This window comes from Equus asinus, chromosome 26 (genome assembly GCF_041296235.1).
Source record: "Equus asinus isolate D_3611 breed Donkey chromosome 26, EquAss-T2T_v2, whole genome shotgun sequence".
Taxonomy (NCBI): domain Eukaryota; kingdom Metazoa; phylum Chordata; class Mammalia; order Perissodactyla; family Equidae; genus Equus; species Equus asinus.
Genome location: NC_091815.1, coordinates 30,396,045 through 30,408,995, shown reverse-complemented (window position 1 = coordinate 30,408,995; position 12,951 = coordinate 30,396,045). Strand labels below are relative to the sequence as shown.

General features: G+C 57.2%; 1 protein-coding gene and 1 non-coding gene across 4 annotated transcripts; one reads left to right on the top strand and one right to left on the bottom strand.

Moving 5' to 3' along the window:
• Positions 1-1,484: 1,484 nt before the first annotated feature.
• On the top strand, positions 1,485-1,571 carry TRNASTOP-UCA (transfer RNA opal suppressor (anticodon UCA)). The gene has a single exon. It is a non-coding gene; the product is annotated as a tRNA-Sec (tRNA).
• Positions 1,572-3,872: 2,301 nt separating this feature from the next.
• FOSB (FosB proto-oncogene, AP-1 transcription factor subunit) lies at positions 3,873-10,881 on the bottom strand. 3 transcript variants are annotated; one of them, XM_070498560.1, is made up of 5 exons: positions 10,174-10,881; positions 7,939-8,259; positions 7,587-7,694; positions 6,396-6,551; positions 3,873-6,255 (listed from the first exon to the last, which is right to left on the bottom strand). In XM_070498560.1, exons 1-5 carry the CDS (start codon positions 10,297-10,299, stop codon positions 6,253-6,255), a joined length of 714 nt encoding a protein of 237 aa, XP_070354661.1. In that variant the 5' UTR covers positions 10,300-10,881; the 3' UTR covers positions 3,873-6,252. The 3 variants fall into 3 exon arrangements, with proteins under 3 accessions (XP_070354661.1, XP_014716418.1, XP_070354660.1); XM_014860932.3 differs by having other exon boundaries at positions 3,873-6,551; XM_070498559.1 differs by having other exon boundaries at positions 3,873-6,551; positions 7,939-8,142; positions 10,174-10,439.
• Positions 10,882-12,951: the final 2,070 nt, after the last annotated feature.

The following is a 12,951-nucleotide window of genomic DNA, read 5'->3' as shown; positions in this document are numbered from 1 at the left end:
ATTTTATTTTTTTCCTTTTTCTCCCCAAAGCCCCCCAGTACATAGTTGTATATTCTTCATTGTGGGTCCTTCTAGTTGTGGCATGTGGGACGCTGCCTCAGCGTGGTTTGATGAGCAGTGCCATGTCCGCGCCCAGGATTCGAACCAAGGAAGCACTGGGCTGCCTGCAGCAGAGCGCGTGAACTTAACCCCTGGGCCATGGGGCCAGCCCCTGATTTCTAACATTATATTAATTTCAGGTGTACATCATTGTATTTTGACTTCTGGATAGACTACATCGTGTTCACCACCAAAAGCCTAGTTGCCATCTGTCACCCACAAATGTCCTCCTTTAGCCCTTTCGCCCTCCCCCAACCTTCCCCTCTGGTAACCATCCATCTGTTCTCTGCATCTATGTGTTTGCTCATTTATTTTCCACATATGAGTGGAATCATGTGGTATTCGTCTTTCTCTATTTCACTTAGCATAATACCCTCAAGGTCCAGGACTTTCTACTTCAGATTAGATGGTCTGGGAAGGCCTCACTAACTCGTGGTATTTGAACAGAGGCCTCAGCGAAGGGAGGCAGTGAGTATGTGAACATGTGGAGGGAGAAAAGGAGGTTCAGGCAGGGATCAGCAAAGCCATGGCCCTGAGAAGGGAGCACGCCTGGGGTGTGCAGCGAGGGATCTATATGCCAGAAGCCAAGTGTATGCGGAGAGAGGAGGAGACGGGGTCAGAGGGGTGAAAGGCCGACGTCGCTCATAAAACGATCACCTTTTTTGTGATAATAATTTTGATGGCACAGGTTCGATTCTCCCAAGTGGATGGGCTGTGTGGACCGGGCTATGCTACTAGCCGTTCCCAAGCATCAGTTTCCTTGGTCATAAAGTGCAGGTGCGGAAATCGATGATCTCTAGCGTCTAAACTTAGTGGGGACAGAATTTTTGTCATCTCCCGCCTCTAGGCCGGTGCCTGGGACTCAGTAGGCGCTCACTAACGTTTGAATGAACACAGGGCTCCACAGGTCGCTGAAGTTCCCCAAGAGAACAGCAGGTGTCGCACCAGCCCCATAGCCACCAGCCCGGAGCCTGCGGCGCTGGGCTAAATCAGCCTCCAGCAGGAACCCGCTTGCTCGAATTCGGAGCTTTCAGGGAAGGGGCTTCTGAATGCCGAATTATGAGTCTCTCTTAAAAAACTGACTTCTTACTTGGAAAAGGGGGCTTCCGGCTCTTTAACAATAGCGGCAAGGGGGCCGGGTCCTCGGGCGCCGTTTCCCAGAATGCGCGGCGCCATGCAAATGAAGACGGTTTCGAAATCGGCAGTTATTCCTGCCATGCGGGCAAAGGAAACGTTTTGAAAGGATATCTACCGTAATAAACGACTGGGAGGAATTTATGTGTATTGAAGGCAGCAATCTCATGCCTCCCAAGCCATACGACCATGATGTTAAAAAGCTAGGAATTCGTGCTTTATATATATCTGTGAGGGCGAGCGGTTTCCTTGCCCGGATGATCCTCAGTGGTCTGGGGTGCAGGCTTCAAACCTGTAGCTGTCTAGCGACAGAGTGGTTCAATTCCACCTTTCGGGCGGTGTGGTTGCCTTTTCTTTTCCTCCCTTCAAACTAGACTTTAGAGAGCGGGTTGTCCCGGAGGCTGCGCCTCGGGCCGGCACCTGGAGAAGTCCCATGCATCGTAATTTATTATCCTCCACTATGCGGGTCTCTTCCTGTGATTATAGTTTTTCCAAGAAAAGCTCATCTCCACGCTCAGTTCTGGGATATTTACAGTTTGAGAATTACCGTCGGTTTCTCCCCTTCCCTCGCGCGCTCACTCATCCGTTGTCATTTGCTCACTCACGTATTTAATCACGCATGCACTTATTAATCAGTCAAGCGTTTATTCATTCATTTACTCATTCAACTAATATTTGCTGAGTGGTTGCTCGGTGCCTGGCCCTGCACTGGGCTGTGCTGGGGGGCACAGGGGTGACGACAACCCTGGCCTGGCCTCGCGGTGTTGCCCGTCCAGTGGAAGAGACAAACTTTAAACAATCGTTAATTACACATATAGTCAACGACTACAAAGATGTACCATTGGGAAGGCAAGTACAGACCATCTGGAGGCCATCTAATAAGGAGACCTGAGTTCAGGTGCGGGGTCAGAGTAACGCATGAGCAGACACCTGAAGGAAGAGAGGCGATGAGACAGCAGAAGTCGGGGGGGGGGGGGGGGGGGCGGGGCGGGGTGCGGAATATTCCCGGCTGGGGATCAGGGTGGCCCGAACACTGGCGATGGGGATGGTGATATCTGCACCTTCACTCTGAGCTCAGCCTTGGCGTGCACAAGCTCAGTAATTCCTCACAACAGCCCCATCCTGCAGCTGGGGAAACTGAGGTTCAGAGAAATGAAGTTTCTCGTCCAAGGTCACCCAGCTTCCGTAAACCTCCAGTCCCAGGGTTCCCAGACCCCTGGTCCACGCTGTTTATCACTGCCCTGTGCTGTCTTTCCCAAGCTACCTGCTCATGAAGTCCTGTCTGTTCTGCCTCAGAACTGTGTTTTGAATCTTTCCCCCTCCTCTCTAACGCACAGCCCTGGCCCTGTTCCAGCCCCCTCCCTCACACCCGGGGGTGCCTGCCCTAGCCTCCTGCCTGGTCTCCTGGCCCGGGTTTGCCCCTTTCTCGCCCAGCGACCCTCAGTCTGATGGCTAGAGGAGTCTATCTAAAGCACAAACCTGGCCTGCCCTTCTTGTGCTCAAAACCTGCCATGGCTCCCCAGTGCCCTCAAGAGATGATCTAAACTCTTGGTCTGAACTTTAAGCCTGCAGAATTTGGTCCCCGCTAAGCTCTCTCTCTATGCCTTTTGCTCCAGCCACGGCGAGCCTCTCGCTTCCTCAATGTGTCAAGCCCTCTCTCCACCAACAGCTCTTTGCACTCACTATTTTGTTAGACTCAGCCTTTTTCTAGTCCCTTCTTTACCTTCTATTTATCCTCCAGGACTCAGCCGTCCCTCCTCCAGGAGGTCTTTCCTGACTCCTAGACCAAATCAGGTGCCCCCACTGCGCTGCCCCAGCCCCATGGACTCCCCCAACCCTGTCCACTTCGGATCATCCCTGACTGGGGTCTGAGGTCTGTGCCCTCCACGGGACTGTGACCCCTATAAGGGGATAGCCTGGGGCTGTCTCAGTCCCCGCAGTGTCCCCAACACTGCTCAGTGCCGGGCTGGGCACACAGTAAATGCTTAGCAAATTTCAAAAATTAATTGATAAGTTAAGTGATTCCATCATTTCAAATTCCCCTGCTTATTCATTTACTAAGGCATCCCGATGACCTCTGGAGCATCACCTCAATTCCCAGAGTGCTTGCTGCTATGCAAATAGGAGAGGGCTTGGATCTTGCAATGGGATGGCTCGGTTGTATCTTTGGACAAAGCGGCAATATTTTTTGTTGAACCAGTCTTGAGTTGGCCCCAATATGGTCATAACCCAGAAGGAGCGGTCATGTGAAAAGCAAAAGGAAACACATCCTTAGTGTAAAGGGAGCCAAGTTTTTGTGGTTCATATAAGCCCAAGGACACCTTTTCTCATCGGTTATTTTCAATATTAGGGGATATATCTTTCTGGCTTTTTTTAGTTCTGTATCTTTTGCTTGTGGATGCTAATATTCTGACTGCTTATTTTTTCTAGGAGGAGGCACAGCCTTGTGTGTATGGGAAGTCCTCCTAACTGTCTAGCCCCCGTCCATCCTGCTGTGGGCTGATTCACCAGTAGGAGTTCCACCCTGTGTGTGTGTGTTTGCATAGCTTCTTCCCCCAGCAATCTCACTTCACTTACTCATACTCAAAGGAAGGCAGCTGATGAGTGTCAGGAGAAAATAGACCCTGAATCTTGGTGGATGCATTTTTAAAAGCTTTTTATTGGCGACAGTGCAGAACCACGGGGGGAGGATAGCGGCCCAATGCCAGCCAGCCCCAGCCCCCTAGGGTCAGGTGCAAAATACAAAAAGAGAATCACAAATACAGCCATTGGGTGGGGGTTGGGGCTTCCATAACTTGCCGTCGGCAGGGGCAGGCCCTGCTCCCAGTTTCACACTTGCACCCAGAATTCTCAAAAGATACAGATTGTAAAAATCTATGCTCCCCAGGCTTACTCACAAAAATTAAATCCCACGTTCCCAACGAACCCAGAGTCAGAAGACAGCTGGAGGATCAGGGACAGTCAGAAAGGAGACAGGTGGAAAAGGCCAGAGAAAAAACAGGCAGAGAAAAGACAGAAGGGGAGAGACACTCAGGAAAGAGACAGCCAGAGACACCCAGGAAGGGACGAGACCATCAGAGAAGAGACGGCTAGAGACAGTCAGATAGAGACAGCCAGAGAAAAGACAGCCGGAGACAGGCTGACTTGAAGTTTCCAGAAGCAGTGTTTCCAATCCAATGACACGGCTTCGGGGGCCAACGTGACCCAGGCCGAGGTTGCAGAAGCCTCCACACTCACGCGCACACACACACCCATATATAATATATTTATTTATACATAATAGATATAAGTGCCTTTCGCAAACCGAGAAAGGGATAAATAGCTCCGGGACGGGTCTGGGGTCTGGGATGAGGGCGGGAGGCGCAGGACGGAGCACGTGGAATGTCTTCCATGCGGCACGGAGGGCGCTGGGGCCCATCCGGTGTTAAAAAATGTCAACTGGCCTCATGATGAAATGCTCATGAGGCGAAGCACAAGGAGAGGCGGGGTGGGGGAGCCAAAACCAAGATTCGGGGCTGGGGGGAAGGAGGAGGGGAAGCTGGGGTCGTGGGAGCCCAGCCCCTTCGAGTTTGCCAGTCCAAAAATATTGGGGGTGGGGGGCGGTAGGAGGCCAAAGCCTCAGCCTTTCTAGCTTCTCCGGAAAACTGCCGAGCCCCCTGGCCATCTCCCCTTGCTCCCTTTCTAGAAAGGATGTGGGAGTGCCAGGGGGAGGGAGAAGTCGGCGTCCTAGGCCGGGGTAAGGGGACAGGCCTTAAAGAAAAAAGGCCAGGGCTTGGCGCCGGGGGTCCTGAGGAGAGAGGCCTCGCGGATGGATAACTGTCACCCACCTCTCGATTCTGTCACCCCCTGGAGTCTAACTCACCGGCGAGGGGAGGAAGGAGGCAGATCGGGGAGGGGAGACCAAGGAAAGGCTTTGGGGAGTGGGGGGCACAATCCTTCCGGAAGGGTCCTGTCCCACCGCGCTCCCCCCACCCCACCCCCGCCCCCCCAAATCCGGCCGACTCATTTCACAGTATAAGACACTCCAGCAGGACAGCATCACAGCGCCCCCTGCTGCCTGAATCAGAGAGGCCCAACAAGGAAGGCCAGGAGGGGAGGCTGGAGGCGGGAGGGAGGCTGCCAATAACACTGTCATCAGAAGGGAGGCTGGGGGCTGAATGTGGGGGCATCCTTAGGAGGCGAGAAATTCGAATCAGAGCCAGTTTGGCGGGGAGGGAGCGGCTGGAGAGTGGGGGAGGGAGGTTCACATTTCAGACTAAGTCTGGGTGGGGGGAAGGGGGTTATCAGAGGGGGGCATCGACTTCCCTCTAAAGGTGGGCTCAATTCAGAGGAGGATCTAACCACGTGGGAATGTTAAATAAGCTAAGGTCGGGGGATCAGAGAGAACCGGCCTGGTCAGGCCCGGAAGGGGGGGTGGGGGAGACATTGTCGGGGGGGGGGGGGGGGGGGCTCTGTGGCCTTTCCTTGTTGGGCCTCTCTGGAGAGAACTCCAGCCCACCCCCCACCCCGCCACCAGCACCCCTTTCCCTCCAGCCCAAAGGTGGGCATCACCCCCCACCCACCCATCCCCAGAAGTTGGGTTGAAGTGAGACAGCCAACAGGCAGCTGGGGGGGTCCATTCCCTCCCCACCCCCCCGCCCCCAAAGTCACCAGCTCTCTGGCCTCGCCGGGCCACAGAAACAAGAGGCGGCACAAAACACAAGGGGGTCCTCCTGTCCGATGGCAGCGGCGGCAGAGAGTCAGACAGGAGAGGCAGGGAGGCCGGGCGCCTGCTTTGTCACTTCCCCTCTCTCTCCTCCTTCTCCTCTTCCAAATCTCTCTCCTTTGTGTGTTTGTTAGTTTTGTGTCTAAAGAGTTCACAGAGCGAGAAGGGAGGGCGAGTTCAGGGGGTCGCAAGGCTGGTCGCTGCCGCTGGTGCGTTGGGCGCCGGCGAACGCGGAGACCTCCGGGCAGGTGAGGACAAACGAGGAAGTGTACGAAGGGTTAACAACGGGGAAGGGGTCGCCGAGGACTTGAACTTCACTGTGTGTAAAGAGAGAAGCTGTCAGGTTGGGGGGTGCGTCCTGGCTGGTCTGGAAGGGCAGGGGCGGTGGTGGCGGGGGCGGCAGCAGCCAGCTGAAACCATCTTCCTTAGTGGATGCTGACCCCGGCAAACCTCTCACCTCCGGCAGCGGGCCCGGCCCGGGCCCCTCTTCGTAGGGGATCTTGCAGCCCGGTTTGTGGGCCACCAGCACAAACTCCAGACGCTCCTTCTCCTTTTGGAGCTCGGCGATCTCCGACTCCAGCTCCGCCTTTTCTTCCTCCAACTGATCTGTCTCCTGAGGCCCCCGGCGGCCAGGTCGCGGAGGAGGGGGAGGAAGGAGGAAAAAAGCGTGAGCGACTAGAGAAAGGAGAAAGCATCTCCTGTAGACACGCGGCAGAGGCCCAGCGGATGGAGAGGAAAGAGCCCAGCGCTGGGGGCCTGGTGCGCTATGGGGCTTGAGGCAAGGGTCTTGCCTTCTGGGAGCTTCAGTTTCCCCATCTGTCCAGTGGATGGTTGGGAAGGGGCCAGCCAGGGGCCCATGGAAGTCTCTGGTTGCAGAAGGCACTCAGAGGTTTGTTGAATGAACAATTTCAATTTCGGAGTTTGTTGAATGAATGAACAATTGTTATGTTTTTAACGCCACCTACTCCCCTCTACGACCCTCCCCTCTCTGCCTCCCGGGAAAGAGAGCAGGCAGCGCAGGAAAGTACAGTAGAGGACTTCCCTGATTCCTGCAAGGGTAGCAGGCCACCCCGCAGGCATAAAGTGGGAAATTCTCAGAGTGAGGTGGGGCACAAAAAGGGAGGGGGGGCCTTGGTGGTCGCCGCCAGCCCAAGGACTGAGACATCTGGGTGGCTGGGGCAGGTGGTGGGGAATTCACATAAGATAAAAGGATTTCATTTCAAGGACCTTCTAGAACGTTAAAGCTAGAAGGAACCTGCAGATTCGATGAAGGGTCTAAGAGATGGAGAAACTGAGGCAAAAATGGGTTATCATTTGCCCAAGACCAAAAGGGAGAAATGACTGGAGGTCCCCTCTATTGCAGGTCCCTCACCTGTCCCCTCAGAGGAAGTGAAAGCCAGGAGAGGGATGGCTGTGTGTGCCAGGGGGGTCATAAACCAGGACAGAGAGTGGCCAGGACTTCGCCTAAGTGGGTGAGGGTCTGTGTGTCTGCACAGGGTTACCCAACTGGCCACATCTGTATCTCGTTCCCTATGTGGAACCTCTGGTTCTCAGGCCAGGATAAGGGCACAGGTGAGGGTGGAGCAGAGGCTGGGGAGCGAGCCCCTCTTTCAGCATACCCTCACCCCACCCCAGGCGCCATGCTCACCGCCTGGAGCCGGTCAGTCAGCTCCCTCCGACGGTTCCTACACTTAGCTGCCGCCAGCTTGTTTCGTTCCCGGCGAACCCTTCGTTTCTCCTCCTCCTCCGGGGTCAGCTGAGCAGGGGAGATAGAGCCCATGAGGCTGGGAGACACGGGGTACCTCCTTCACCTTTCCCAAACCTCCTCCTCTTCCAGAACCCCCAGGAGACAGTAAAGGACCCTTAGTCCTCGCTGACTGTGGCAAGGATATAGGGATTCTGTGGCCTTGAGGCCTTCGTGGTCCCTCATCCCAATACTGAGAAGTTCCTGCCTCTCTTGCTTCCTCCCCCCATTCCAAGGTCTGATGCCCCTTACTCACCGTCTCTTCTCGAGGTCTCCTAGGCCGGGCTCGGGCAGGGCGGGAAGGCCCAGGTCCACTGGTGGTTCCGCTGGTAGAAGGCCCACCACTGCCACCAGCTCCGCCACTGCTGTAGCCACTCATGCCCGGTGTGGAGTAACTGGTTCCTGGCATGTCGTAGGGGTCGACGGCCGGGGGCTGGGAGGCCAGTGGCTGCCCCTGGGACTGGGCCATGGAAGAGATGAGGGTGGGTTGCACGAGCCACTGGAGGTCCTGGCTGGTTGTGATCGCGGTGACCGTGGGCACGAAGGAACCGGGCATTTCCCCGAGACCGGCGCACTCCTACGGGGTGACACATACACACACAGGCGTAGACACACAAACAGAGACACCGACACACACACACCCAACACACATACACACACCGACCCCGTGAGTGAGCACAGGGCGAGCGGGTGTGGATGTGTGTGTCACAGGCAAAAAGCCACAACACCCACCCTTCCACTACACCGTGACGCAGTGGTTAATGAGAGGATTTCTGCTCAACTGGCTTCTACCTCCTCCTTCTTCCTCGGGGAAAGGTTGCACGGTTCCAGCGGGTGGTGAATCACACCCCGGGTTGGTGACTCTTAGGTGTGGGGGGGTGGGGAGGAGGCTGGACACAGCCGGGTGACAGAACCCCCGGGACGGAGTCACAGCCACACACACAGCCACAACACCCCACCCCCACCCCAGAGGCAAGGGGAGGGAGAGAGACAGGCCTTAGGCCAAGCCTTCCTCCACACTCACACACAAACACACACCCCTCTGAGCCAGGGCGTGAGGGACAGGAGGGTCCATGAGACCCCCGTGCAGGGGCGGGGGGTCTCAGTGAAAAGGGTGTCGAGGGACGGGCCTAGGAGTTGAGAGCAACGTTTCAAGTAATTGTCTCTCCCCGGAGTGAGACTGACACGTGACAGCTTAGGGTGATCGGACAAGTAGAGAAAAGTGACGAGCCAGGCTCCCTCTGACTGTGGCGGACGGGGAATGGTGCAGGTCCGGAGCCCCCAGGCCCAAGCCGCGCTCATCTCCCCCCAACCCCGGAACGGAATCCTAGAACTGCTCGCAAGGCTCAACTACTCTCCCGGGGGCGTGGTGAGGGATGGGCTGGCTCGCTGGCCAATCAGCGCCTTGGAAACCCAGAGGGGGCGGGGCTCCTGGAGACCACCTGGCTGCTTCCTCCAGGATTAGCGGTTCTAGTCCTGGGCTCGGACGCACCGGAGCGACCGGGCGTCCGGAGCAGAGGGAGTGGGAGTGTGCCCGTGTGTGCCTGGAGGAGAGGGTGACGGTCCCCAGGTCCCCCGGAGAATCCCCGGCGCACAAACAGACACGCTCGGCCCCCGAGAGCGGAGGGACCGGGTCCCCGCAAGGTCCTCGTGGACTCATTGGGTCTCAGAGGGTCCCTCCCGTCGCGACAGGGGGTCCCCTCGCTCTGCCTCTAGAAGCCCGTAAAGGAGACTCTAGCGCCGAGGAGCCCCAGATTCTGGGCACCGAGAGGGGGAAGGGAACTGCCCCCCACAAATAGGAAGGGAAAGCTGATTGGCTAAAGCTCTCGCCGCGGCGGCCAATCGGAACGCCGGGCTGCCCCCTCCCTTAGCAACGTGGCCCGGCGTTCCAAAATAGAACGCTCCCGGGACGTCAGGGGCGGGGCGGACGAAGGGGGCGCCGCGCGCCGTGCGTGCCCCGCGTCAGACGGAGGATTCCAGCGCGTCAGCCGTTACGCACGGGTCCCCCGTTACGTCTCCGCGCAGGAGGCGGAGGCAGCTCTGCCGAGGGTTCGAGGCCCGCTCTCCCGCTGGAGCGAGAGCGACCTGGCGCCCGAATAGGCGCTGGGGTGGAGGAGGAAAGGGGAGGAGGCTCCTGGAAGCTTCCCCGGAATTTTTCCCACCTGCCTAACCGCGCTAGCTTCAGGTTGGGGACCTGCGCCCCGAATCTGGCTAAAAGTTCCCCGCCCGGCTACCGAATACACGTTGCACCGAGCGGCGCATCCTCCCCACCCCCAAAGCTGACCCCTCTGCCATCCCTCCCTGCGCTCCACGCACGCAACCTATTGCAACCGCGTCCCGACTCTGCAGTTTGCAAAGTGCGCCGTGAGCCTCTGCCCTCTCAGCTCCTGGCTTTGGACACGTCTTTCTTTGGGATGGGAGAAGTCCTCACTCCACCCTTGACTTAAAAAATTAAAACCCACAAAGCAGCACTCAACCCTCAAGAACTTACCTGGGAGGCGGCGGCGGTGGGTGGACTGCCGAAGGAGTCCACCGAAGACAGATACTGAGACTCGGCGGAGGGTGAGGAGCTGCACCGGGAGCCGGAGTCGTAGTCTCCGGGGAAAGCTTGAAACATTTCCCTGGGCACAGGGGGGCCCCTGTGACCACGCTGAGGCCGTCGGGAAGCCAAGGCTATGGCCGGGTGGGAGAAGAAAGGTGCGAGTCCGGGGTGACCCAAGCGCGTCCCCAACGTGCGCTGTCCGGGGAAACTCGGGATGAGGGCAGCGTCCCGCTCCAACAATGGCAAAGTTTCTGTGCAATTCCTCTGCGGTGGCCAGGCCCCCACAAGATGCCGCTGTGCCTCCCGAAAGTCCAGGCTCCGTAGATCCCAGGGGTGTCCGGGGGATCGCTCCCCCAGAGGCGGAAAGCGCTGTCCTGCTGTGCAGAATCTGCTTCGGGTGCGGTCTCCTCCACGCGTCCGGCGGGTCCCACGGGGGGAGGGGAGTAATAAAGAAGACGAAAAAAGTTAAGTCGGTCCTCCAAAATAAAATGTAGAATTATCTAGAAGAATCCTTCCAAAAACTTTCTCTCCGGAAAAAAAAAATAACAAACCGAACTTCACAGCCCACCCCCCCTAGAAGAAGAACCACAACAATCAAGTCTCCGAGTCCCAGCTCCGCGTGTCCTTCCCGTGGCGGTAGCTCTCAGTCTTATGAATGAAGCCCAGAGCCGCCAGCCTGTATTTATACGCCCGGGACCCGCCCCCTGTTACGTCACCCATCCCGCGCTGGACAAACTTCCCCAAATCTCCCGTCCCGCCGAACCAAACCCCGCGCCGTCCGGCAAGAGGGCTTCCCTAGCCTCCCTCTGGTCACCCGCATCACCCTCGCAGCCCCGGGGGTCTCGGGGGCTGCGTTCTGGACCACTCGGCGGGAGGGGATCCCGGCCCCGCCTCCCCGGAGTTCCTGTGACGCAATTAGCCATATAAGGACCTCGGCCGGCGCGGCGGAGTGTTTGTTTGGTATCCTAGCAATTACGTCAGAGGGAATCCCTCGCTCGCTCGCGCGCTCACCCCTCGCGCCTGCGGAACCCGCCCGCGCCTGCGCAGTGCCCCGCCGCCCCGGGGGCTGGTATTAATAGGCTCTTAGACGCGCCCGGGGAAGACCCCAGGCAGCGGGTGCCCCTAGCCTCTGGCAGCCCCTCCCAGTTCTCCCTATGGTGCAGCGCCCCCACCCGAGAGGAAAGGCACATCTCCAAAAGGAGGCCCTGGCTACTGTGTAGTCACGTAGCGGGGGAAACTGAGTCCCGAGCCGGGTGGGCGGGGACGTGAGGCTCCAGGGGAAAGTCAAGGAAGGGGTGGAGTCCCGAGGCTCATACTAGCTTCTGCTCTAACCCGCTGAGCGAGCTTGGAAAATGCTTTCCCTCTCTGGGCTTCAGCTTCAGTTTTCCCAGCTGGACGAAGGATGCGTGTCTTGGACCCCGCGGGTCCCCGAGGTCCGGCTTTGGGGAAGGACGCGGGTTTGGAGGGGATGGGGAATGAAACTTGGGGTGAAGCGTCCCGGCTAATGGTGTTGGGAACCTCTCTTCGCGTTATAATCCTACCCACAGAGAGAAAAACCGTATGTTGGGGGGTATAATTAATAATAATAATAATAAAATAATAATCACAGATGCCTCGTATTTAGCACTCACCGGTACCAGCTCTTGTACTAACTCTTTAAAGACAAGGTTTGTAATCCTTCAAACACCTTTGGAAGGTTTAGGGAGGAAAATCTTCATTTGCTAAAAGAAGCAAATGATACTTGGAGAGACTATGACTTGCCCAAGATGCCATCATGAGAAATTCAAAACCACAACTGTCAAACTCTAGGGCCCCTACTCTCTTCCTGGTTTCTGAGAGCTGCTAGGTTGAGTGAAACCAAAACTGGGTGTTGGGTCATTTAAATGACAGTGGTGACCATAGCGGCTTCCATTCATTGCAAGCTATAAGCCTTACAAACTCACCGCTGTCTGTTTGCAGCGTTCACCGCTGTAACCCAGGCTCAGAGGGGCAAAGCCGCTTACCTGGGGCCGCCCCATTAGGAAATGGGCTTCGAGAGTCTAATTCAGGTATATTGGACGCCACCAACTCTTAAGCACCCCTAGGAAGGGTCCTACCAGCTGCTTCACAAATCCTAGACATCCAGGCACTTCCCTCCCGGCGCAGAGCCTGGCCCAGCCCTGGGCACAGAGGGAGAAGCACTTTAAAAGGGTTGAATCCCACAGGCCCAGAGATGGGGAGAGCCTGGCTCAGGGTCACACAGCAGGTCTGAGGCAGAACAGGAGGGGGTGGCTCCTTATTCCCAGGAGAGTCCTGATTCTCTGCTCCAGGAATGGGGAGCAGGGAGGGAGATGTGGAAGGCTGGAGGGACATGGCGGGCAACAAGGGGAGGCTGAGGTTTCCAGACAAAAGCCCAGCCTCAAGCCAGCCCTCTGCCCCGCTCCCCCACACCCCTCTGTCTGCCAGCAGTCTGGAAGCAGCGACAGGGACCAGGAGATGACACAGCAACCACCAGCAGGCAGTGACTCGACCCCAGCATCAGACAGGGAATGACCCCTCATCACCTTGTCCCGTCCAAGCCCCTCATCTTCTCTCCCACGGAATAAAGGAGACACGCAGATGCTGCCCGGAGCCCTTCACACCCTACACGGGCAGCCACACACCCACAGCGCCACCGGCACACACTCACAGGGTCACACGTGGGCCTTCAGATGTCACTCGCAAGCAGCAACACACATGGCCACACGC